This window comes from Vulpes lagopus, chromosome 14 (assembly GCF_018345385.1).
Source record: "Vulpes lagopus strain Blue_001 chromosome 14, ASM1834538v1, whole genome shotgun sequence".
Lineage (NCBI taxonomy): Eukaryota > Metazoa > Chordata > Mammalia > Carnivora > Canidae > Vulpes > Vulpes lagopus.
Window position 1 is genome coordinate 11,822,616 of NC_054837.1, and position 27,549 is coordinate 11,850,164.

General features: G+C 40.9%; 1 protein-coding gene across 1 annotated transcript in view; it reads right to left on the minus strand.

The window, feature by feature from the left end:
• Positions 1-1,227: 1,227 nt before the first annotated feature.
• Positions 1,228-27,549, minus strand: part of SLC5A1 (solute carrier family 5 member 1) — a 74,849-nt gene continuing 48,527 nt past the window's right edge. The window contains exons 6-15 of the mRNA XM_041729491.1: positions 26,649-26,754; positions 25,955-26,035; positions 24,496-24,716; positions 24,116-24,251; positions 22,583-22,690; positions 20,190-20,340; positions 17,875-18,043; positions 14,073-14,288; positions 12,235-12,340; positions 1,228-3,257 (exon numbers count right to left, since the gene is read on the minus strand). Coding sequence (XP_041585425.1) covers positions 3,040-3,257; positions 12,235-12,340; positions 14,073-14,288; positions 17,875-18,043; positions 20,190-20,340; positions 22,583-22,690; positions 24,116-24,251; positions 24,496-24,716; positions 25,955-26,035; positions 26,649-26,754 — 1,512 coding nt within the window. The 3' untranslated portion in view covers positions 1,228-3,039. The remainder of the gene's footprint in view (positions 3,258-12,234; positions 12,341-14,072; positions 14,289-17,874; positions 18,044-20,189; positions 20,341-22,582; positions 22,691-24,115; positions 24,252-24,495; positions 24,717-25,954; positions 26,036-26,648; positions 26,755-27,549) is intronic.

The window sequence follows — 27,549 nt, forward strand, 5'->3', positions numbered from 1 at the left end:
ATGGGATTGACTCCTTAATTTCTCTTTCTTCATTCTCATTCTTAGTGTACAGAAATGCCACTGACCTCTGGGCATTTATTTTGTATCCTGCCACACTGCCAAATTACTGTATGAGTTCTAGCAATCTTGGGGTGGAGTCTTTTGGGTTTTCTATATACAGTATCATGTCATCTGCGAAGAGAGAGAGTTTGACTTCTTCTTTGCCAATTCGAATGTCTTTTATTCCTTTTTGTTGCCTAGTTGCTGAGGCTAGGACTCCTAGTACTATGTTGAATAGCAGTGGTGACAGTGGACATCCCTGTCGTGTTCCTGATCTTAGGGGAAAGGCTCCCAGAGTTTCCCCATTGAGAATGATATTTGCTGTGGACTTTATATATGGCTTTTAAGATGCTGAGGAATGTTACCTCTATCCCTACACTCTCAAGAGTTTTGATCAGGAATGGATGCTGGATTTGTCAAATGCTTTCTCTGCATCTATTGAGAGGATCATATGGTTCTTGGTTTTTCTCCTGCTGATATGATCAATCACATTGATTGCTTTATGAATGTTGAACCAGCCATTGCATCCCGGGGATAAATTCCACTTGTCATGGTGAATAATCTTCTTAATGTTGTTGGATCCTATTGGCTAGTATCTTGTTGAGAATTTTTGCATCTGTGTTCATCAGGGATATTGATCTATAATTCTCCTTTTGGTGGGGTCTTTGCCTGATTTTGGAATGAAATTAATCTACTAAATTAATTAATCTATTGATATATTAAATTAATTAATTTAATAGAATTTTTAATTTTAAAAAATTATTCCACTACAATTTATCACTTTCTGGACCCTGGTCACCCAAGCAACTTAGTCAGTCCTAAAAAGGCATGCATTGGATGTAAACTCATGTTTAGTAGAGATTTTGAAGTTGAAATCATCTCTTTTCCTCCCTTTTATTCAGGTTGCTAGACTCTATTCCCAACTGTCTTGGTTCCTATTTCCTTTATTTTTTTAAGATTTATTTTTTATTTATTTATGATAGACACAGAGAGAGAGAGGCAGAGACACAGGCAGAGGGAGAAGCAGGCTCCATGCCGGGAGCCCGACACGGGACTCGATCCCGGGACTCCAGGATCGCGCCCTGGGCCAAAGGCAGGTGCGAAACCACTGAGCCACCCAGGGATCCCCTGGTTCCTATTTCCTAATCTGCATCTTATGCCAATAAAACTCACCATACACAGTCAGTATCTGTATAGAGTATCCAGAAAACAGGAAATCCAGATGTTACATTTTTTAATGTTCTTATTATTATCAAAGTAATACATTTTAATTTATGGGACTAAATGCAGCTTAATATAACATCTGTTTGGCATCTTTCATGTATGTATCTGTCATCTCCTTTACAAAGTGACTTAGTCACACCCAGAGGAGGTAGGTAGATGCTATGAGCACCAAGGTCCCCATTTTTCAAAGAGAAAAATATACAGTTAAGATGAAATAATTTACCACAATATACACAGTGAATCATTGGCAATGCCAGAAATTGAATCCAGGACAATCTACTTTGTGCCTCCTTCATCCACCAGCTTTCAATCCTTTCCCTTTATCTTCTCAAAGCTCAAAAATACTACAAACCCTTGTATGAAACTGAGTCTGTTGAGTAATGCCAGCCACATAAAATTCTTCACTTTCCCCTCTTCTCTGCCTCACTTAAGGACAATATGGACGATGTATCAAATAGTATCTTTCCTTTCACAAAAATGAAATTTAACTTTAAAGTTTATATTACAACATAACTGAGATTTCACAGGTAGGACTAAAAGAATTTAATTAATTGATTGATTGATTGATTGATTAAAATTATATTTTAAAACTTCTCCCTAGGAAACAGGTTCAACAAGAAATACACTCAGAACAGGGAGTACCTACCCTAACTTTGGTCAATAGATGATGACCAATCAAGATACCCCAAAAAGGAAGGGCTACAGTCACATGAACTCATGGGGAGGAGAATCTTGGGATAATTATTTCTATGTTTCAGGAGACTGTGGCTTTTTTGAGATGACAGATGTCCCAAGAGGTACATTTGTTCTTTTATGTGACATAGATCAGGTTCTAAGCTCATATGTCAACATCCACACCATGAGGAAGAGGGGTCTCTGGAAAATGCATTTCAATTGATGAGAGTCACCAGAGTCTGTATTGTGTGCAGCCACACACAAGAAAAAAATTAACCAAGGGAAAAGTTTACATAAAAATAATGCAAGTATTTATAAATAAGTGTCCAAATCACCCATTTGGTCCAAAAGCATTGCTGAGTTCCTAAGACATTCCAAACACATTAAATGACAAAATAAGTAAAATCTCAAACATGAGGAACTCACAGTGGACATTTTAAAGAAAACTAGAAAATCGCCTTGACTCAAGATTACCCACTTCCCACACTGGTCTGAGGCTGGTGCCTGCATCCATCCCCTTGGGGTAAGTCCTGCCATCCCCAAGCTTTCTCTTCAAATAGCAAAACACCCAGGGCAGGGACCCTATCAAGTTCCCATCTTCAACTTCAATGCATTCATCAGTTTGTCAGATTGGTTCTTCTTGGGATAGAAAAAAATTGACAGGGATATGATGAGAGGGGAAATTTTTTTCTTAAAAAAAAAGATGAAGGGAAAGTGGTATGAACCAGGGAGACCACAACTCCTAAAATAATATTTAAGAATCACAAACAACACTGACACACTGAATCTACCTGAGGAAAAACTTGCATCACACATAGCAGGGCTTCTTTTTTAGTGTGCCTTTTCCTGGACATGACTGAGTTGGATTTTCCTTCTGCAGCTCTAATATGTACAGCTGAGGATATCACACTGGCCTCAAATACATAAGTTAACAGCAAATTAATGACTTTTCTTCAGCTAGCCTACAATTACACATTTATCAACTGGGCAAAATTTACAACTGACTGGTTTATCACCAGCTTAACACCACAGAACAGAACTAAAGGAGACAGAGTAAAAAGTCTGGCCTTCCTGAACAGAGCCTGCAGCGGAAGGCAAGGCTCAGGCAAAAAATGCATGGCAGAAAACTGCCACAGACAGCAGGATGATGCCATTAATGTTCACTACTGTTCGCCAGAAAGGTTTCTCTGAGGTGTCTGTCATCTTCAACTTCATAGCTTCCTCCTCTTCCTTTGTCATCTTGGGGCCCTTCTGCTGGTCCAGGCCACAGAATAGGTCATAGGCACGCCTGAAGCATCCTTTTTTCTCCTCAGGAACCTCTGTGTCAAAGAAAAGGTATAAAAGGTTTTAAGGAAGATGCCATGACATGGAACATCTGTCATTCTGCAGACATATCCCAATTTTCTTGTTTGCAGGAGTGGAAATGGTACAAAATATTTGAGTGAACTTGATTATTTATAAGATGATGGTAAAAGATGGATTCTACATCTTTGTGATCAGCTAAATTAAGCTTTATCTCTATCAGGCCAATCCAAATATATCTTGATTTAGAAAAGTCAGACTCAAACAGGAAAAAAATAGTCTATGAGAAGAAATGTTAGCATCAGGCTGGGAAATTATGACATGAACAACATGGAAAACCCACCTCTGAAATACATAAACTCATATTTGTTTACCACATCACTGGAAAGGTCAGACTTGCACTACTCAGGAGCATATTGGTTACACCTGAAAGTTCCAAAGCCATGGATCCAGCCATGTGGTAATAACTGGTCTGAACACTCCCCGACACAGGGCAGCAAAAATGAAAACTTCCAGAGCTTAAGATCTGATGCTGCATATAAATAGTGCTGAATCAAACCATCCAACTGGCCCTGCCATCCAAAGTGGATGACCACCAAGGGAACCAATTCTCTCCTCTGAGCCAGCGTGGCATTAAAGGCTAATAAATCTGGGTTAGAATCCCAGGTCTATAGTTCACTAGATATGAAATCAAGCCCACTGTGTTTTCAATACCATAGTCAGAAACTACTTCTCTCCATTCTCCCATTTTTAAGAGTCACAGACTTTTAGAATTGCAAATAACCTTAATGATTAAGCACATATATGTGTCAGAACTGGAACCAAAACTCAGCTTTATGGTTTTGCTAATTCACCAGTCTTATCTTCAGGTGCAGGTAAAATTGGATAAATAATACCTTCTCCATTATAAGATTCTATGAGAGGATGCCCAGTGTGTAGTAGATGTCAAGAGGTATTAGTCTCCTTCTACTCTCTTTTCTTTCATGCACTTAAGAAAGAGAGGCAAGCTTCCTTGTCCCCCTCCATTTCGTGGTGGAATGACCACCAGAACAGAAATATAAGAAGTAACAAGAGTTTGGGCTTACTTACCAGCCCAAAGGAGAAATGCCTGGTTGGCTGGGTGGCCTTAAGAAAGTCTCTATATCTCATTTTCCCGATCATAAATTTGGAAGAATTATATTTGTTATTATCTGCTTAAAAGTAAAATATGGTGCTAAAATGAATCACTAGAGTAAAATATTCATAATAAAATATATCATGATCATATCATTATCAATCATGACAATGATGGTGATGATGACAATATGAAGTTGATACAGCTTCATGCTACTGTTTCTCAGAAAATGGTGACAGTGACAACCATTATCTATAAAAAGCCCTCAAGAGATCTTAATATTTTACTTTAATGGGTCAGGGCCTTCAGTCTGCTTTCACCATGAGTTGACCAAGAAACAACAGAATTCAAGTGTTGTCATGAACCTCACAAGTCACTAAGCCAATTCTCCAGCCAGGGTGGGAGTCTCCTCTATGGAATCCCTTGCTGCTCACCCTTTTTAGACCAACTCAGAAAAGTCTTCCTTAGTAGCAATCATATTGGTGATAATTATAGCCAATTAGCCAATTCTTAAAATGGAGCATTATCTTGCTCAATGTTTCCAACAGTGCTACAAGTATATGCTATCACTTAGAATACTTTTATATTAAGAACCTAAGCTTTAGAAAAAATGGAATCATTTGCACAAGGAGTCAATAGAGAAGTGAGGATTCAATCCCAGTTCTTCCTAAATCCAAATCCCACACTATCTCTTTGCAATATCCTGCCTTCTCACTTTGAGTTAAGATTGAATGAGTTCTGTACTGCTGAACAGGGGATATTCCACTGCAAGGCATTACAGGACCTCTTCTTCATAAGGTCACTACTTTCAAGAGCAAGAGACATAAGTGACTTTCCTAATACATAGAAACAGACACAGAGAATTAGACAAAATGAGGAGATAGAAGAATATGTCCCAAATGAAAGAACAGGACAACTTCACAGCAAGAGACCTAAGCAAAATGGAAATAAGTAATATGCCTGATAGAGAATTTAAAGTAATGGTCATAAAGATACTCACTGGACTTGAGAAAAGAGTGGCGTAACTCAGTGTGACCCTTAACAATGAGACAGAAAATATAAAAAAGAACCAATCATAAATGAAGAACTCAATAATTGAAATTAAAAATACACTAGATGGAATAAATAGTAGACTAGGGGAAGCAGAACAGATCAGTAACCTGGAGGACAGAGTAATGGAAAGTAATCAAACTGAACAGGAGAGAAAAATAATATTATTAATTAATTAACAAATTAATTAATTAAAATAGACTTAGGAAACTCAGTGACACCATCAAGTGTAATAACATTTGTATTATAGGGATCCCAGAAGGAGAACAGAGAGAAAAGGAGGCAGAAATTTTATTTGAAAAAACAATAGCTGAAAATTCCCAAATCTGGAGAAGGAAACAGAAATCCAGATCCAGGAGACACAGTAAACCCTCAACAACCCAAGGAGGTAGACACCACACACATAGTAATTAAAATGGACAAAACAGAGGAGTTAAGATGGCAGAGGAGTAGGGGGGCTCTAAGTTTGTCTTGTCCCTCAAATACAACCAGATAGTTATCAAATCATTCTGAACACCCAAGAAATCAATCAGAGATCTGAGAAAACAAATGCTGCAAGTCTACCAGTGGACCAAAATTTGGAAGGTAAGAGGTGTAAAGACTTGAATCTGGTGCGCCATAGCTGAGGATATGGCAGAGATAAGGAAGTCTGCTTAAGGAGGCTACCACAAAGTATTATAAGCAACAGAACTTTTAGAAGTCTGCTACAGCAGGGATGTGCCTGGCTTAAAAGTTCTTAGGTGGTGAAGCATAGCAGAATACCAGCTGTGACAGCATGTTAAAAGGATCCCTGGAGTTGTAAAAAGAATGGGTGATGCCTGAGTTTAGCTGAGTTCCTGGGCAAAGGAGCAGGGATGCTTGCTGAAAACAACGAATCTAGGTATTGCCTTTCTGCTCTGTGTTGTCATAAGCTATGAATCACTGCATGGTCATATGACTGCATTCCTGGGATGGGGTCCAACAAAAGACAGAATCCTGACAAGATACCTCACATTCCCCTGGGAGGAACAGTATGCAGGCCATGGGAGTCCATAAAATTTGGAGTTTTGAGACTCAGTCACATGCCTGAGATAAAAACAAGTCACAGATCAGGTGAACACAGAGTTCTGACAGAAACCAGGTAGACAAGACACATTGGTTGCTTCTCTGTGAGGGCTTACTGTAGAGTGAGGGGGGTGCAAATTTTCAGCTCCAAGGTTAGGGAGCAGTGTGCAGCCATATTCATCTTGCCCATCACCGCTGAAAGCCTTCAGGAGGCAAAACAGCGCCACCTAGTGAAGTCTGGAGCCGCATACTTCAAGTTCGGCCTCTGCTCACTAGAGGCACTTTTCCACTAGGGCAAGTCCACCTGAGAATCAGGGAAACAAGCCCCTGCCCTAGAAGACCAGAACAAAAAACTCGTGCTCACCAAGTTTACTGATCACAGAGGGCTTCGAAGCTTCAGCTCTTAGGGAAAGGAATATGTAGCATTCTTTGTATTTTTATTCTTTAGTCTTTTGGTTTTACATTTTTTAGTTATTTTACTTTTGTCAATCCTTTGTTGATTTTTATTTTAATATATACTTTATATTACTTTAACTTTTTGTTTCCTTACATTGTAGTGTGTGTCTGTGTGTGTGTGTGTGTGTGTGTGTTTCTTTCTTTCTTAATTTGGGTTCTAGTTTCTTTTAATAAGTAGACCAAAACACACCCAGGATCTAGTGGGGGTATCTTGTTCTTGTTGTTCTATTGTTGTTGTTATTGTTATAATGTTGTTTTCTCTTTCTTTCTTCTTTTCTTTGCTGGGCAAAATGACAAGATGGAGAAGTTTATCCCAAAAGAAACAACAGGAAGGAGTACTTACTGCCAGGGATTTAATCAATAAGGTTATAAGTAAGATGACTGAACGAGAATTTATGGAATATTACTCAGCCATTAGAAAAGACAAATACCCACCATTTGCTTCAACGTGGATGGAACTGGAGGGTATTATGCTGAGTGAAGTAAGTCAATCGGAGAAGGACAAACATTATATATTCTCATTCATTTGGGGAATATAAATAATAGTGAAAGGGAATAGAAGGGAAGGGAGAAGAAATGGGTGGGAAATATCAGAAAGGGAGACAGAACATAGAGACTCCTAACTCTGGGAAACGAACTAGGGGTGGTGGAAGGGGAGGAGAGTGGGGGGTGGGGGTGAATAGGTGACAGGCACTGAGGGGGGCACTTGACGGGATGAGCACCGGGTGTTATGCTGTATGTTGGCAAAGTGAACACCAATAAAAAATACATTTATTAAAAAAGAAAAAAGAAAAGACAAATACCCACCATTTGCTTCGACGTGGGTGGAACTGGAGGGTATTATGCTTAGTGAAATAAGTCAATAGGAGAAGGACAAACATTATAAGGTCTCATTCATTTGGGGAATATAAAAAATAGTGAAACGGAATAAAGGGGAAAGGAGAAAAAATGAGTGGGAAATATCAGAAAGGGAGAAAGAACATAAAAGACTCCTAACTCTAGGAAATGAGCTAGGGGTGGTAGAAAGGGAGGTGGGCTGGGGGTGGGGGTGACTGAGTGACGGGCACTGAGGGGGGCATTTAATGGGATGAGCACTGGGTGTTATTCTATATGTTGGCAAATTGAACACCAATAAAAAATAAATTTATAATTTAAAAAAACTGTGTGGAGGTTCCTCAAAGAGTTAAAAATAGATCTATGACCTATGAACCAAAAATTGCACTGCTGGGGATTTACCCCAAAGATACAAATGCATGAAATGCCAGGAAACCTGCACCCGGATGTTTATAGCAGCAATGTCCACAAGAGCCAAACTGTAGAAAGAGCCTCGGTGTCCATCGAAAGATGAATGGATAAAGAAGATGTGGTCTATGTATACAATGGAATATTACTCAGCCATTAGAAATGACTAACTCTGGGAAACGAACAAGGGGTGCTATAAAGGGAGGTGGGCGGGGGGTGGGGATAAATAGGTGACGGGCACTGAGGGGGGTTAGTGACTGAGCACTGGGTGTTATTCTATATGTTGGCAAATTGAACACCAATAAAAAAATAGATTTTTAAATAAATAAATAAATAAATAAATAAATAAATAAGAAATTTTAAAAAAATAAATAAAAGGCATTCAAATTGGCAAAGAAGAAGTCAAACTCTCCCTCTTTGCAGATGACATGATACTGCACATAGAAAACCCAAAAGACTCCACCCCAGGATTGCTAGAACTCATACAGCAATTCGCAATGTGGCAGGATACAAAATCAATGCCCAGAGTCAGTGGCATTTCTATACACTAAGAATGAGAATGAAGAAAGAGAAATTAAGGAGTCAATCCCATCTACAATTGCACCCAAAAGCATAAGATACCTAGGAATAAACCTGACCAAGGAAGTAAAGGATCTATACCCTAAAAACTACAGGACACTTCTGAAAGAAATGGAGGAGGAACACAGAGATGGAAAATATTCCATGCTCATGGATTGGAAGAAATAATATTGTGAAAATGTCCATGCTACCCAGGGCAATTTTCACATTTAATGCAATCTCTATCAAAATACCATGGACTATCTTCAGAGAGTTGGAACAAATCATCTTAAGATTTGTGTGGATTCAGAAAAGACCCCGAATAGCCAGGAGAATATTTAAAAAGAAAACCGTTGCTGAGGGCATCACAATGCCAGGTTTCAGGTTGTACTACAAAGCTGTGGTCATCAAGACGGTGTGGTACTAGCACAAAAACAGATCCATAGATCAATGGAACAGAATAGAGAATCCAGAAATGGGCTGTTGACTCTATGATCAAAAAATATTCAACAAAGCAGGAAAGACTATGCATTGGAAAAAAGACAGTCTCTTCAATAAATGGTGCTGGGAAAATTGGACATCTACATGCAGAAGAATGAAACTGGACCATTGTCTTACACCATACACAAAGATAAGCTCAAAATGGATGAGAGATCTAAATGTGAGACAAGAGTCCATCAAAATCCTAGAGGAGAACACAGGCAACACCCTTTTTGAACTTGGCCACAGTAACTTCTTGCAAGATACATCCACGAAGGCAAAAGAAACAAAAGCAAAAATGAACTATTGGGACTTCATCAAGATAAGAAGCTTTTGCACAGCAAAGGATACAGTCAACAAAACTCAAAGACAACCTACAGAATGGGAGAAGATATTGGCAAATGACGTATCAGATAAAGGGCTAGTTTCCAAGATCTATAAAGAACTTCTTAAACTCAACACCAAAAAAAAACAAACAATCCAATCATGAAATGGGCAAAAGACATGAAAAGAAATCTCACAGAGGAAGACATAGACCTGGCCAACATGCACATGAGAAAATGCTCTGCATCACTTGCCATCAGGGAAATACAAATCAAAACCACAATGAGATACCACCTCACACCAGTGAGAATGGGGGAAATTAACAAGGCAGGAAACAACAAATGTTGGAGAGGATGCGGAGAAAAGGGAACCCTCCTGCACTGTTGGTGGGAATGTGAACTGATGCAGCCACTCTGGAAAACTGTGTGGAGGTTCCTCAAAAAGTTAAAAATAGACCTGCCCTATGACCCAGCAATTGCACTTTTGGGGATTTACTCCAAAGATTCAGACGCAATGAAACGCCGGGACACCTGCACCCCGATGTTTCTAGCAGCAATGGCCACAATAGCCAAACTGTGGAAGGAGCCTCGGTGTCCATCGAAAGATGAATGGATAAAGAAGATGTGGTTTATGTATACAATGGGATATTACTCAGCCATTAGAAACGACAAATACCCACCATTTGCTTCGATGTGGATGGAACTGGAGGGTATTATGCTGAGTGAAGTAAGTCAATAGGAGAAGGACAAACATTGTATGTTTTCATTCATTTGGGGAATATAAATAATAGTTAAAGGGAATATAAGGGAAGGGAGAAGAGATGTGTGGGAAATGTCAGAAAGGGAAACAGAATGTGAAGACTCCTAACTCTGGGAAGCGAACTGGGGGTGGCGGAGGAGGAGGAGGGCGGGGGGTGGGGGTGGGTGGGTGACGGGCACTGAGGGGACACTTGATGGGATGGGCACTGGGTGTTATTCTGTGTGTTGGTAAATTGAACACCAATAAAAAATTAATTTAATAAAATAAAAGAAATGACAAATACCCACCATTTGCTTTGACATGGATGGAACTGGAGGGTATGATGCTGAGTGAAATAAGTCAATTGGAAAAGGACAAACATTATATGGTCTCATTCATTTGGGGAATATAAAAAATAGTGAAAGGGAATAAAGGGGAAAGGAGAGAAAATGAGTGGGAAATATCAGAGAGAGAGAGAGAGACAGAACATGAGAGACTCCTAACTCTGGGAAACGAACAAGGGGTGGTGGAAAGGGAGGTGGGCGGGGGGTGGGGATGACTGGGTGATGGGCACTGAGGGGGGCACTTGATGGGATGAGCACTGGGTGTTATGCTACATGTTGGCAAACTGAACTCTAATAAAAATAATAATAATAAATAAATAAATAAAAATTTAAAAAGATCACATTTATCTTGATGAGCACTGAGTAATATACAGAATTGTTAAATCACTATACTATATGTCTAAAACTAATGTAACTGTATGTTAACTATACTGGGATTAAAATAAAATAAAAATGGTCCTAGCACAACTGGATAATCATATAAAAATAAAAATAAATAAATAAAATAAAATAAAATAAAATTCCACCCAGTCTTAAATCTGCCCTCTGCTACAGAATTAATCTCTTCATCCACATTAAAACATTCAAAAGACTTCCCATCTATGTCCCTTTTAAATCTTTGATATTCTCACTTAATGTGAAGGCACTTTTGGAAGTAGGAGAAGCAAGTAGCATGTTCCTGCCTCCCTGCTCCAAGGAAGCAGGAAGGTATATCTTTTCAACAACATCGTCAACTGCCTATGGTTCCAGGTTCCTTCCAGTACATGCAAAGTCACAGGTTTCAGAACTAAGAAGTCTTTAGAGACCAAAGCAGATTGTTTCAAAGATGGGATAATAGGCAAAGCCTCTCCCTTCCTGGACCTCAATTTACGAGTCTGTAAAATAAGGGCATAAGACCAAAAGCTCTCTAGGGCCCTTTCCAGAGCTAGGATTCTATGACATTTCTGATGGCCATTCTCAGAACTTGTTCTGCTGCATCTGTGCTCTCCTTAAGATGGAATGATGAGACCTCTGGCCTGGCACCAGATGAAACCACACATGACCTTACGCTCCCACACCTCTGCACACCACATGCCTCCACAACCATCATCCATGTGTGCTCCAAATATAAGAAGAAAGGGTTCCAACACACAAGCTGAGGAAAGTTTTTTCCATGATCAGGATAAATCTCTGGATCCTCACTAAGCATTATCTTACTGAACTTCAGAGAAAATTTATTTTCTAAATCCTATGTGGGGATAAGATCCCCAAGAGCCTCTCACCTCTCCTCCTGATGTCACTAGACTCACCATTGCTCAGGTTCCATCTACTTTCAGTTCACAGGCTCTGACTCTTCCCTTCTCCCTGGCCATGCTCCCAAATCAAGTCAGGGTGGCAAATACCCGACTCATACTTACTGCACACTGTGAACTATGGGGTATAAGGAGGCTGCTGTGATTCTGCACCTTTCTCTTCCCCTTGACCAGGCCTCAGAGTGAACTTCCCAAAACCCACTTATCCATCTCATCTCCCACTTCACTCCTTACTCCTAAAAGAGAGATCTGAGCTTTGATGTAGGCATTTTGCAAAAACTTCAGTAAGGTGGTCTTGCTGTTGGAAGGGTAACTTTTTAGGGCTTGGGATAGGCTCCAAATCACAAATCACCTATATCAAGGGTCTCCTCTGGGGTTTCTTGGATGTCCTCCTCTCCAGCATCCAAGTCAATACGCTCCTCTTTGCTGTTGCGTAGGCTCCAACACAGGCGGTAGAGCTGTGGAGAAAGCAAAACAGGTTAGCAGAAAGATCCAAATAGCATATTGGACCAGAAGTTGAGAGAATAAAAAGATGTTTATCAAGAAAGGAAAAGGTGCATCACTTCCTGGAAGGTGTCAGTGGATGGCTAGTTATTGCTCTTGAACACAGTGAACATTGGAGGTGCTCCATTTAAGGCATTCATTTGGCCAGTGTTTGCTGAATGAAACTCATTAAGAAACGAAAACAACAACAAAAAAGGAGGTACTGTGGTCTCTCAGTACCAACAAAAACATAGATAACAGTTTCCATCCACATTATCTCTAAATAAGTTGAGCACTTCAGTGTAAATTATATGCATGGATATACAAACCCTTATAATATTCAGAGACTAAGAGCCTGCCTTGAATAAAGAAATGTTTGTCAAATTAATGAACTCTTCTTACATATGATAACCAAGTTTGTTCCTTTTAGCCCTGGTGCTAAGAAAGAAGACTAAACACCTATTTGTCCAGATCAGTAGTTTAAGAGCAGAGTTTTGTACTATGTGTTTGTCACATTATAAGCAGATAAACTGTAGAATCATGAGTCATATTCGAATAGAATAGAGCTGAAGACACAGTTTCTTGGAAATGAAACCAGAAATTTGAAGAAGTCTGAAAGTCAATGAAATGTATTCATTCCAACTATGCCCTCTTTGGTGACTACCTTGCTTCTCTACTTCAAGAAGACATGGAGCTAAATGTGTTTGAGCTGCAATACTTGCAAACACTGAGACATCAGGAATCAGTTAATACAGTGCAAATAAAGCTATTGACAGATTCAGCCAATAAACATAATGGTGGTTCTTCTGCTATAAAAACAGTCTGTTTGACATTAAGATTAGTCATAGTTTTGAAAATTTGGCAATGAGGTTGAAGGTCTCTTAGGGATTCCATAAATCCCTATATTTGTGTATGCATGAGTAAAAAGTTAACAAAGTCCTTTCTCTTTCTTTATGGGTTAATATGATCTTGGGTTAACTCTAGCTCTGTTCCTTGGAAGCCTGGAAAAGGTAAAACATTAGCTATGTTGGATTACCAGATAATACTGCTTATGGTAAAAAATGACCTATAACTGGAAATCTTCATCTGCACTGGGGGAGCTATGAATAAATCCTAAACCAAGGGTGACATCTAGAGTTTAAAAATAGTAATTGCCATTTCTGGAGTCTTTAATCAATTAGACTTTGATATTGTTTGAAATTTATCAAATTATACTGAAAGTTGTTTGAAGGGTTAATTGGGGGAAACATTAATGGTATATCAGACTTCAAATTCCCTGGGTGTGGTAATTTTTGTAATTAAGTATGTCCCTTGTTGGGACCCGTGGAAGTTATGCCATGGAACTGCTAGAAGAAATCTAAGTTCCTATTTGAGACATGAGCATGTAAGCCAGACTAACTCTTGTGCTTATCCATGTGATTCATTCCCTTGCACCTGTGCTGTCTCTTGGGGAGCAGGATCCAGAGAACAGCTTCTGGACCAAAATATGTACTACTATGAGGACTCTTGCTGAAGACACATGCTTGATATTGCTTTGCTGGCACACCATATTTTCTGCTTGTGTTTTTCTATGTAAAACCAATCTCAAGCATGGACTGTTGTAGTCATGTTAGTGTGAGATATCTAATTGAGCAAAGGACAACAATGTGGGTGTTGCAGCATGAGCATGAAACAAGGGCAGGACACATCCCCAAAATGGATACTCACATGCACATCTGGAATTGGCTTGGTGAAGAGAGAGACAACCAGGATGATGACGACAGAAATGACAAAGAGGATGATGGCAAAGTATAGGTAGTGCACTCCACAGATAATCGTGGGACAGTTGCTGGGCTGCATGCAGCTCCCAGTTCCATAGGCAAATTCAGTCACCATACGGGACACCCCAATCAGAAATCCTATGATCAGTCCCCAAAAGGCTCCCTGTGAAAAAAATCCTGAATTAATTAACACCAAACACATGAAACAGCTAGGCGTTTCTGGGGCAGGGGGAGTGGGAAAAGGCAAATGAATAAAAATGAGACAAATGATAGCTTTAGGTCTTCTAAAGCTAGAACTTGGCATTCAGAATATGACTAGGAACGTGGTGTCCAGCCCAGGCATTTAGCGGGTGTGTTTATCATGTTTCAGTGACATGATACCTCGGTCATAAAATGAGATTCATAATATAATGGAGTACAGTGTCTAATACTTGGTATCAAATGTCAACCCAAAGTCTTAATTCCAAAAACTCCCCTTAATTTTAAAAAATAATTTGAATCTCCTCCCTCTAGCTATTATCACCACCAATAATTTGAATCTCCTCCCTCTAATTACTGAATGTGTCCAGATTTAGACACATTCAGATGTAACCTAAGTATCTGGGAAGTAATTGTATTCCTTGAAGACACTGAAAATTGAATTGGGTCTTTTGAGGATGGAAGAGAAAGGAATGTTTCCATCAAAACATAAGTACATGGGCGTGACTGGGTGGCAGGTGCTGAGGTGGGCACTTGACGGGATGAGCACTGGGTGTTATTCTGTATGTTGACAAATTGAACAACAATAAAAAATAAATTTATTTAAAAAAACATAAGTATTACTTTTTTCATTAGCCTCTCCTAAAGATCCAAAGTCACTGTTTTTAATTTGAGAACATAAAATTATACTATGTGTCTTTATATTAAGTTTTGGGTTTGCATATTAAAAATATGGAAAGCCTTTAAGAAACTAAAAATACTGGAGTACAATTTTTTCAGTTTTTTTTTAATCCCTTCTTTCCTTCTTTCCCCTCCCTCCTTACTTCCTTCTTGCTTCCTTTTGGTCAGTCCACATCTAGAGAACCAGGTCTGAATCTAGAGGCCACTTTTTAAAAGGACCAGTGACATAATGGTCCTTTTATGGAGGGTATTATGCTGAGTGAAATAAGTCAATCGGAGAAGGACAAACAGTGTATGTTCTCATTCATTTGGGGAATATAAATAATAGTGAAAGGGAATATAAAGGAAGGGAAAAGAAATGTTGGGAAATACCAGGAAGGGAGACAGAACATAAAGACTCCTAACTCTGGGAAACGAACTAGGGGTGGTGGATGGGGAAGAGGGCGGGGGGTGGAGGGGAATGGGTGACAGGCACTGAGGCGGACACTTGACGGGATGAGCACTGGGTGTTTTTCTGTATGTTGGTAAATTGAACACCAATAAAAATTAATTTAAAAAAAAAAGAAATAAGTCAATCGGAGAAGGACAAACATTATATGGTCTCATTCATTTGGGGAATATAAAAAAATAGTGAAAGGGAATAAAGGGGAAAGGAGAAAAATGAGTGGGAAATATCAGAAAGGGAGACAGAACATGAGAGACTCCTAACTCTGGGAAACACTCAAGGGGTAGTGGAAAGGGAGGTGGGCAGGGGCTGGGGGTGACTGGGTGATGGGCACTGAGGGGGACACTTGATAGGATGAGCACTGGGTGTTATGCTACATGTTGGCAAATTGAACTCCAATAAAAAATAAAATAAAATGAAATTTTATGACTAAGGAAAAAAATAGTATTGATAAAATCTGCTATAAAGCTTTCATTCTCTTTTGGCAATTAGCCTCTTCCTGTTCCTTCGATTTTATTCTCAAGAGGCTCTTGAAAAATCTGAGAAATTTTGACATTTTCCTCAAGCCTTAGAGTAACCCTTCATCACGCAACATACCTGACCAGTCCTGAGAATCACTTTGCAGTCTCTACGTGCTACTCTCCAGAGACTCTAGTCTAGGCAAAGGCTTCTCAACCTCAGCATTGTGGTATTTGGGCTCTTTTGAGGGTGGGGGGTGAGCAGGGAGGGAGCTGTCCTGGTTATTGTAGAATGTTTAGCAGCATCCCTGGCCTCCACCCACTAGATACTAGTAGCATATTCTGAATCATAGCAATCAAAAATGTTGCCAGACATCACCAAAAGTCCCCTGGGGGAAGGGCAAAATCACCCCCAGTTGAGAACCACTACACTCTATCTCAACTCTCAGACTTATTTTTTGAATACCCCAGTGCTTTGTTGAATTGAGTGTGTTTTTAGTCCACAACAAAAACCAGCTGGGTTTCTAGCCACATTTCACTAACTTCTATTTTAGAAATTTCAGCTTCTGCCAATCCCTATTGACATATATCCTAAGAAGGGATCCCTGGGTGGCTCAGTGGTTTGGCGCCTGCCTTTGGCCCAGGGCGCGATCCTGGAGTCCTGGGATCGAGTCCCGCATCGGGCTCCGGGCATGGAGCCGGCTTCTCCCTCTGCCTCTCTCTCTCTCTCTCTCTCTCTCTCTCTCTCTGTCTGTCTCTCTCTGTCTATAATAAATAAATAAATTTAAAAAAAAAAGAGAGAGAGAGAGATATCCTAAGAGTGTGCCCATTTCTCTAACCCATCATGATCACTTGCAGGTTTAATTCTGATCTCTCAAGGGCATTTATCTGTGTGTGCAGTTTTGTGTTACCAGCAAATCTGGACTATGTCCCTAATGGTAAATGTTGAATGAAGAGAGTCACATGTAATCTTGCACTTCAAAGTTGGGTCACTCCAGTGAACTACTTCCCAAGCATATATTTGTTTCTGTCCTACTAGGAGAAAGGAGCTGTCTCTAACCAAAAATTGTCATCATTTATACTGCTTAGACAATAAAATACATAGTCAGCACCCCCATTCTATCTCATCCTTCCTCGAGAATGTAGGTGGTTTGATACAAAGACAGCTGAGCAACACCCCAGTCAGAAGGCATATCCAAAGGCATCCTTTTTATGGTGTTTCAAAACCTGTAACAGCACCCCAAATGAAAACCCAAACTCTTCAACCTGGCTTTCAAAAAAGCTACTCCTAGTTCAACTTTAACTTGCCCTTTTAGCATGTTTTCCATTTTCCATACACACAAACTCCCTTTCAAGCCAGATGAGATGCCTTTCAGGACCCTCACCCTCACCCTTATCCTTGCATTTCTGCCCCTGAGTGCCAGTACTGTTCTCTCTGCTTTGAATACCCTCTCTTCCCCCTCAGTTTCAGCCCATTCTAATATAGTCTTTCTGTGAATCCCTTCTCATGTTCTGTGGCAAATTTTATCCCTCAATTATTATCTGCTTTCTGTTGTTTTGCATATAAACAGCTTGAGCATCAGGACTTCATCCTTCACTGGCTGGAAGTGCTGGCTGGAAAGCCAAGCTCACTGCAGAACCACTGGAGATAGCCTGTGCTAGGACTTTCTCTGGAGCTGCTTGCCCAGGGGCTATAAACTTCTTGGATACTGTCATGTTATCAGGTCAAAATCACCCAGAATGGAAAATGTACATCACTTTTTGGTAATGAGTTTGGAACCTGCAACAAGGAGGAGAGGAGAATCCAAAAGAACATGAACCCAGGAGAGTCCCTAAAGCCTTTCCCATACAAACTTTCAGCGGTACATCTATTCCTGCTTGAGATCCCTGGGAAATAGAATCCATCCCATTCAATGGGCATTTCTGTATCCAAGTGGCTTTTCAGGACATGCATAAATGATACTTACCTGCTCATTGACTCTCTTGCAGAAAATAGCAAGCAGGAAGACAGCTGCAATGGGTGGTCCCAAGTAACTGGTAATGGACTGGATGTAATCGAAGAGCTGCCCACTTTGTGCTGACTGCACAATGGGTACCCAGGCAATGCTGATACCTATCAGCACCAGGATGAACAACCTGAAATCAAATCCCCCCAATACAGTGTCAATAAATGGCTCTATGTGAGTAAATATATATTGCTATGTATCAAGTGTGTGTGTGTGTAGCAAATATATACACATAAATGTATTTATATGTGTGTATATAATTTCATTTATTATATATTATATATACATGGTGTGTGTGTCTGTGTGTGTAATGTGACACAGCAAGGAAAAATAATTAGCAAATTCATTCTTGAGGCTTTTTTTTTTCCCCTCTATATTCTGCCTCTTTGGGAAAGTTATCTGTGCCTGTGAATAAGTGAAATGCACTTGATTAACCTAAACCAGTCACTGCCATAAGAGAACCACACTTTGACAAGAGTAGAGTATTGGAACAAGGGTATGGATTTGGGAGCCAAACGGTCCTGGATTCAAATTTTCTTTTCTCTGTGTGACATAGGATACCATGCTTAACCTCTCTGAGTCTCAATTTCTCCATCTGTAAATTGGGAATAATATGACTGACCTTGAAATTTTAGAATAAGGATTAACTATAGTAAAACACCTAGGAAACAGTAGGGACTCAATGAATAGTAAAGGCCATAATTTTTATTTTCTTCTCCTTCTCCTCCACTTCCTCATAATAAAGTGAAAGCCACAGCCCAAAAGAGTTTATAAAGGAACAGTCTAGATAGAAAAGGACACTATCAAGTATTTCCAGATCTCCTCTTGAATTTTACTTGAAGTCTTAAAGAGATTGGAGGGTTCCCTTACAAAATCCTCTCACTTGTGCTCTTAATTAGAAAGAAGTCTGCGATTCCCTTGCTTCATTTCCATAAACTTAAGGCAAAAGAGTCTTAAACTAACCTCTGAAAAACAGTGTTTTCACTCATATATTTCTCCCTCTGGAATGCCCTTCCCACTGCCCACCATTTACCTCCATCCTACCCACTATTTTGGACTTAGCTCAGGTCTCCCTCTTCTAGGGTCTTTCCCCAACTACTGCATACTATGTTCACCTCTTGGTTGCTTTTATAGTTCTCATAGCAAAGTCTGAGATTGTTTCCTGTATGCTCATCTAGGACAAGGATAGGCCCCAGGACAGCAATCATGAGATGCACCAAAGTATGAGCCCCAACAACCTTACAGCCAAGGGAGCCAGCCCTGAGCAAAGCAACAAAATGGTTCTCTTCTCGTGTTGCATCATGAGCCTTATAAATAACAGGGGGATAAAACAGTAAAGTCCTTTCTAAGGAAAAAACCAGTCAGGGTGATGGTGCTGCTTTCTGTACAGCAAAGTAGTAGATTCAGGCATTGTCAGATTTCCACTAGGTACCAAATATCTCATCACCTAACAATGGCCTATCATTTTCCCTTTCCTTCCTTTTCTCTGATCTTATTGATGAGTCCTATGAGGTGGAAGCCCATACCCCACACACACGCTCACTGTGAAACTTTCCCTTGACATCACAAGGACTTGATCCACCTGCTCTGAAGAAGGTGACCTTCCCTAGCCTCACAAAGAGACATAGCAGAGTTTTGGTTAGTCCTCTATCCAAAGCATCTGCTCTATGGTTAGTCAATATTATGAGTACCTCTGACCCATGTATTAACCTTCTGGCTTTCAGTATCCTATTGTGTCCATTATCCCATTTGGCCTTAACAAATGTTCATATATTCTGGTGTTTTAGACTTTACAAAGCATGTTACCAAGCACGGTATCACTTGACCCTCACAACAGTCATGCAAAATGTTGCACCAAAGGGTCAATGCATCAGAGGCACCTGGGCCTTGAAGACGGCCCATGTGAAGAGCTACAGTGTAGAAGGCTGAGAAGGGTCATGCAGGGAAATATAAAGGGCCTTGGACAAGGACTCAGTTGCCCTGAGTTCCAGTCCTGGCTCTGTCACTGTCCAGACTACCTGAATTTAGGCAAGATGAGCCTCATTTGTTTGTTGATAAACTAGGATTACATTAGATGATATCTGATGTCATATCTTACTCCAGACAGGAAATGCTTCATGATCTTCAATTTAAAGTTAAATACTACTGAAGTACAAATATAACTGGCCACAGAAGTTACTCCCATTCTACCCAAGCATCTACCAGTCTTCTCTACTTTGAGAGGTAGCAGAGCATTCAAACTTTCATGGTAGGTAGCAAGAAAAAGCTGCACTTACCTTCCTGCAATCATAAGCTCTTTCTCAGATGCTCCCTTTCGGACCTTGGTGTAGATGTCCATGGTGAAGAGGGTACTGGCACTATTGAAGATGGAGGTTAAGGAGCTCATGAGAGAGGCCAACATGACTGACAGCATCAGACCTCGCAGTCCTGAAAGAGAAAGAGGTTCTGAGTGGTACAAACAGCAACTCAGCTCTTTTGTACTAGGGAATTGTGAGGACTCAAGGCTTGTTTACCTTCTGAAACTATGCCGTGTTCTCCAACTTATCTCTTCAGAAACACTAGACATTTTAAGGAATAGACTGTGGCTTTAAATTATATTGTGAAAAAAAAATGGAAATAAATAAATAAATAGTAAATAAATAAATAAATAAATAATTATATTGTGAGCCCAAAGCAGTCAACAAAGACATAAGGACAAAATATATATGAAGTAAATACTTTGTAATTAAATGGTGGTGGTGGTGGTGGTGAATGGTGATGTTGGTAATGGTGTGTGTGGTTTCATCTAGGAGGACTTTTATAAGGTCTTTTACTCAAAAATTTCATGGCATAGCAGAAAGATTCAAACTAGGATTCAAAAGATGAGGTTTTCAAGAAAGTGAAAATCTAGGCACCTGGGTGGCTCAGTAGTTGAGTGTCTGCCTTTGTCAGGTCGTGATCCCAGGGTCCTGAAATTGAGTCCTGTATCAGGCTCCCTACAGGTAGCCTGCTTCTCCTTCTGCCTATGTCTCTGCCTCTGCGTGTGTGTGTGTGTGTCTCATGAATAAATTTTTTTTTTTAATTTTAGCGGCCTGTTGGAGAGGGGGCACGATGGCGGAAGAGTAGGATCCCCAAGTCACTTGTCCCCGCCAAATTACCTAGATAACTTTCAAATCGTCCTGAAAACCTACGAATTCAGCCAGAGATTTAAAGAGAGAACAGTTGGAATGGAGTGAGAAGAGTTCGTGCTTCTATCAAGGTAGGAAGACGGAAAAAAAAATTTAGTGGCCTGTGGGTGGCCCAGTCAGTTGATATCTTGATTTTGCCTCAGATCGTGATCTCAGGATCCTGGGATCAAGCCCTGCATTGGGCTTCATGCTCAGCGGGGAATCTGCTTCAAGATTCTCTCTTTCTCTCTGGGAAACAAACAAGGGGTAATGGAAGGAGAGGTGGGTGGGGGGTTGGGACGATTGGGTGGCGGGCACTGAGGGGGGTACTTGACGTGATGAGCACTGGGTGTTATACTATATGTTGGCAAATCGAACTCCAATAAAAAAAATATACCAAAAAAAAGAGATTCTGTCTGCCTCTGCCCCTCCCCTTGATCATTCATGCTCTCTTTCTCTAAAATAAGTAAATCTTGTTTTTAATGTTTTAAGTCTTAAAAAAAAAAAAAAAGACAGAGAACTAACATAAACACTCCCACATAGTTCAGTGTAATCCAAACCTGAATTCTAAAAGAACCAGCCATGTGACTCTTCAAATTGCAACCTTAATTAATAAGCAGCCCTGCTCAGCAGAATAGTTAACGATTACCTCCCATTTGTACAGAATTTGAATGAAAATGGTTTGCCCAAGGTCACACATCCAGTTTGTGGTTTAAAAAAAAAAATTCTTCAATTCCAGCCTTGAGCAGAGTTAAGCAAGCCAGACCGCCAGTTGCTGTGTGGGCTTGGAAAAAATCATTTTCCTTCCGTAGGTCTCAGTTTCCCTAACTATAAAATGAAGATGTCTGACTAGATAGTCTCTAGGTGACCTCTCAGTAATAAAATTTTATAAGTTTATTGTAAATTTTCCTGATCAATACCTTTGAAATTTTAGTCTCCTGAGACACCTAACCTAATGAGGTTTGCTTCCCTTGAGCCAGAATTAGATTTTCCTTCGACATGAAACATGAACAGTAGCCCCATAGGTCTACCCCAAAACTGTTAACTACTCTGGACTACAAGTATTCAATTGCCTAGGATAACACATTCTCTGTAGTGAGAAATCCCCTTGTGGCCCATCCATCTACTGCCTCAAACTTCCTTAATAAGTAGACCAAAACACACCCAGGATCTAGTGGGGGTATCTTGTTCTTGTTGTTCTATTGTTGTTGTTATTGTTATAATGTTGTTTTCTCTTTCTTTCTTCTTTTCTTTGCTGGGCAAAATGACAAGATGGAGAAATTTATCCCAAAAGAAACAACAGGAAGGAGTACTTACTGCCAGGGATTTAATCAATAAGGTTATAAGTAAGATGACTGAACGAGAATTTATGGAATATTACTCAGCCATTAGAAAAGACAAATACAGGCCACCAGGCCACCAGGCTCAAAAATTGCTTTTCCTCAGAGGACCATAGAAATCTACATAAAGTATAAGACAAATCAGCCTCCAAAGAAAGACTTTGCCAGCAAGATGACTCTCACCATCAGGCATGAGCTCCACCACCAAGGTCGGGTAAGCGATGTTGGTACAGCCAACTTCAGTACCACAATATTTCTTACATTCCGAGGGGACGGTGCAGGCAACTTTTTCTAGGGAAAGATGAAGAGCCATGTCAGCAAGCAGACATCGGGTTCTGACAGACATCAGCATTTCAAGATTTGCTTTCTTGAAACAAGGCTTCAAACAGGACATTCCTGCCCAAGGCCGTGAATTGGTTCCACAGAGAGTACAGCTTCAAGCTGCACCCTTCTATCCCATGCCCCTGCCTTGCTGGTATGCCCATCTCCAAGATCTGACCAGGGAGAAAAGCATTCTTAGGCAGAGGAGAGGGAAAGCAAAGCAATGCTCAGGGTGAGAAGAGAGAGGGCACAGAGTTTAGACTTTAGCTAGGCCTCCCTACAATTTAGCAGTGACCATTGTCTTGTTTCTCCTAAAGATCACAGTGACCTTTAGCTCCCAATTTTGAGGTTTATCTGAAGTAGCTTTTTTGCAAGTAGGATTGAATACCCAGATGACTGAGGGAATTCCCCAGTGGGAGGACTATTAGGTAGTACTTCCAAAATGTGAAAAATCTGGGGTAGAGAGAGACAAGAAGTAGCCTGGGAGGGGAAGCGGAAATAATCTAGAGACGTGGAGAAAATTTTAGTAACTTCTTTAGAATTAAAGCAATAAACATTTATTAGGTATCTACTACAGATATATCATTTGGTGCTGTTCCCTAGAGCACTGATTCATTATAGCACTATATGATATACTTTTATGTGTGCTATACCCATTACAATATAAATTATTCAGTTAGGACTATTTTTCTCATGACAAATGAGCCAGTTTAGGAGTGTAAGAGACCTATTAGGAACACTATGAACAGCCAATGGCAGCAAGTGCCCCCACATTGTCTTGTCTTCATTTTGGGAGCTCACCAAAGTTTCGCTCCATGGTGCTCCATTTTTGCCATTATTTCATATTCCAGGAAACAATTTTGACCTATGATGGCTGACCAAAAAAAAAAAAAGCAAATGGCAATGCTGAAGAAGCCACAAAAGGGTCAAGAAAGATGCTATTACCCTAGATAACAAAGTACAAGGCTCAGGGCTCTTCAAAGAAATGGTCCAAGAAACAGGGCTCTGAGCATCAAGCAATTAGAGACTGGTCAGGGTCCTTTGACATTAAAGACATCATACACACTACCATAGCCTGAGGAAGACTGAGCAAAAAGTTAGCAAATATTAGTTGGAAGGAGCTGTATACAGCTGGAGGTATATCATGACTTCAGAGAATTTGCAAAAAGGGAAAAAGTAATTGTCAGTGTAAGGAACCGGGAAAGACAACCCCAGAGGTTCTGTGACTTCAAGTTGTTCACTACCTAAAGGGAGAACAATAATACTTGGTAATTGTGGCAAGAAAAAAAAAGAAGACAGCAGAAGAGGAAGAGCAGGGAGCTACAAGGTTTTAGAAGTGACACAGAACCCGGAAAGTGGGTGAGAGGGGCTGCTGAATCCAGCAAAGGGCATCACCTGTGTACAGAATGCGGCTGATCATCCCTGGCATCACCATAAGGAACATGGGCAGCAGCTTCATGTACCCACACAGGATACAGCCGGCCTTCACATGAGACATGTTTTTGGCTGAGAGGCAGCGTTGCACAATGACCTGCCAAGGCAAGCCAGTAAGAAAGGGATGCAGGCCAGAGATCTCTCAATGCCCTCTGGCTATTCTCAGTTCCACATGTCCTTGGTCCTTGGCCTTGTACCCCCTTGTTACTAGGGCTCAGTGACACCAAACTACATGAACCCTGCCCTACTATACCCAACACCACAAGTCATAGAGACAGACAAGAGTCCCTGTAAAGACCTGGAGAACACCCCCATCCACCCTACACATCCAGCATGGGTACCTGATCTGTGCACCAATACCACAGGGCAAGGATGGACAACCCAAAGATGAGCCCAGGCCATGGCAGATCTCCACTGATGGGATCTCGGAAAATGTGAAAAGAGTCAGCTCTTGGTGTATAGCATTCTTCCTTAACGGTGAAGTTTCCATCAGTAATCACAGTTGGAAGGGCGTGCATGTACTTTGTCATGAAGGCATCATACCCTCCCACTTCGTGAAAAGCTGGAAAACATCAGCAATAAACATATTAAAACTCTCCACTCTGCATTCGGGATTCCTGAGAATGCCTGAGAAACCACCCTCACTGTGTGGTCTTGAACAAGTCACTTTCCTATTCTGGGCTTCAGTTTTCTTGTCCATTGAATGGGATTATTAACCCTGCCCAGGCTTCAGGGGGTGCTGGGGGGACACGGGGTGGGTAGCAACTGTGAGTGTCCAAAGCAATAACCTGTGGAAGTATTTTCATCACAAACCTTTTTTAAAAGGAAAAGTATTTGAATTATTAAAAGAAACACCTTGGTTTTGAAGAATCAGAAATGTTTTTCCCATCACCCTTCACTATCAGCAGCAGCCTTTAAAATCCTGCATGGAGACCTAGAGACCCACAGACTCAGCCACACCACCCAGGGCCACAGCAGTGTGGTAGGATGGACAGAGAAAGGGTGAGGTGTCTGGAACCCTACCACCTCTTTGTTGTGCATCCTTGAATAAAGCATTCCACCCTCTGCCCTGCAGATTCCCCTCCCACAAACAATTACCACTAGGGAAAATCAAACAGAAGCTCCTGAAAACAGAATAGAGAGTTGATAATAGGCTTCACAGGACACAGAGTGGGGCCCTCCGAAAAACAAAATGCATTATATATTATTCCATAACAAGTACTTCTAGGTCTAGGGTCTCCAGTCCTGTCTTTAGGATTTCAGACAAAATTTCAAAATTGGGGTCAGGCGCCAACATAGACTGGCTATTTTTTTTAATTTTGTCAAATAAGGACATAAATAAGAAAATGACCACTTACTATCATCAATTCATTAAAAAGGGACATTTAACATCAAATATAGACAAGATGTAATCTGAGGTTTAAAATACAACATCTGAATATATTTAGCCTGATGGATATTTAGACTTATCTCTTTTTTTGTCCATTTTTTCTGTGGAGGGAAGACCATGACATCAGAAGCCCACACTGGGGACCACTGGCTCAGTCCATCTAGAGAGAACAGTAGGGACCAGGTATTGCCTGAGCCAGGACCAGCCTGAGGTCTCCAGGGCTGGGGAAGGTGCCCTTACACACTCACTAGAGTAGTCAATCCAGGTTAGAAGCACTCCCCTGGGGTGGGCAGAAGATGCCCAGCTCACCGCCTGGGCCAGTAGCAGGCAGGGAGGATAGATTTGCTTCTTTCTCCCTAGGCTTCTTCCTCTGCCTCCCTGCCTCCTCAGCCTGTCCCAGCCCCACTTACCAAACCCAGTCAGGATAAGAGACCCCACCAGCATGATGGCTGTCTGCAAAGTGTCCGTGTAAATCACAGCTGCCAGGCCCCCTAAGCAGGCAGAGGAAACAATACATGTCACCTCACATACAAGGACCACTTGTCAGCCTACCTCCTTTGTCCACTCCTTGCCCCTTTCTCTCTGCACATCCTCTGAGCACACCTCTCAGTCACCTGTCTGCCTTTCCTTCCTTCCCTCCTTTGCCTTGTTACAGCAATCATTTAAACTACCAGGCCTTATTGCTCCCACACACACCCCAACTACCTCCCATTGACCACCCTTCTCCACCCAAATGCATCTGCTTGCTCAACCTAACCTAACCCTATGCCATGCCCATTCCTGACTCTATTCCCTTGTTTTCACTGTCCCTGCACCTGGCACCCTCCTTGATTCTCCCAACTCAGCCAACTTCTATCCATAACCTGGAAGGCCAGTCCCTGCCCCACTTCCTAGAAGAAGCTACACTAACTATTCCAGCCAACACTGGAGTTTTCCAGAAGCTCCCTATAACTTGTTAGGGTCTGAATGTTGGGACTCAGCAAAGAGTCAATCCTAAAACTATTTCCTTGGTGTATCTCTGTATCTCTCTTCCACAATAGAAGCTATGTCTCCTACTTCCTCCTCTTTTCCTGTGCTTTTGCTGAGTAATTTGTATGGACTCACCTGTGATTGTGTAAAGGCCAGTGATTGCCAATAAGATAAAGATGGCCAGGTAAAGATCAAGACCCAAGGCCATGTTGATAAATATGGCCCCAGAGAAGATATCTGCCTGGAAGAAGAGAAGAGGCAGAGTTAAGGGTGAAGGAAGCCAACTGCCTGAAGGCTGAACCCCTGCCCTGGCAGGGGCACTTCAGTTGCAGAGATAGAGAAGCAAACTTGGAAAGGGTAGCAGAAGGTGTCTCCTGAGTAATATCAATGCCTGTGATTTCTGAGCCCACTGTTGACCCATATCCCCTTGCCTTTTGGCTAAAGTCCCTCAATTAGAGGTTCATATTATTATCCCCAGTTAAGAATATAAAGACAAGAACTGCACAATTCCACATATATAAGGTCTCTGACATTCAAATTTATATAACCATAAAAAATAGTGAAAGGGAATAAAAGGGAAAAGAGAGAAAATGAGTGGGAAATATCAGAGAGGGAGACAGAACGTGAGAGACTCCTAACTCTGGGAAACAAACAAGGGGTGGTGGAAAGGGAGGTGGGTGGGGGGTGGGGGTGACTGGGTGACGGGCACTGAGGGGGCCACTTGATAGGAGGAGCACTGTGTATTATGCTATATGTTGGCAAATTGAACTCCAATAAAAAAAAACACATCAAATTTATATAATCAAAGACTAGAATGGTGATTAACAGGGGCTGGGGGGAGGGAAAATGGGAAGTTATTAAACAGGCATAAAGGTTCAATTAAGTAAGATAAATAAGCCCAAGACATCTGCCACACAACATTGTACCTATAGTCAACAATAATGTATTTTACACTTAAAATTTGTCAAAAGGATAGATGGCATGTTAAGTGTTCTTACCACAACAAAACAAAATAAAAAATAGAAAAATATGAGTA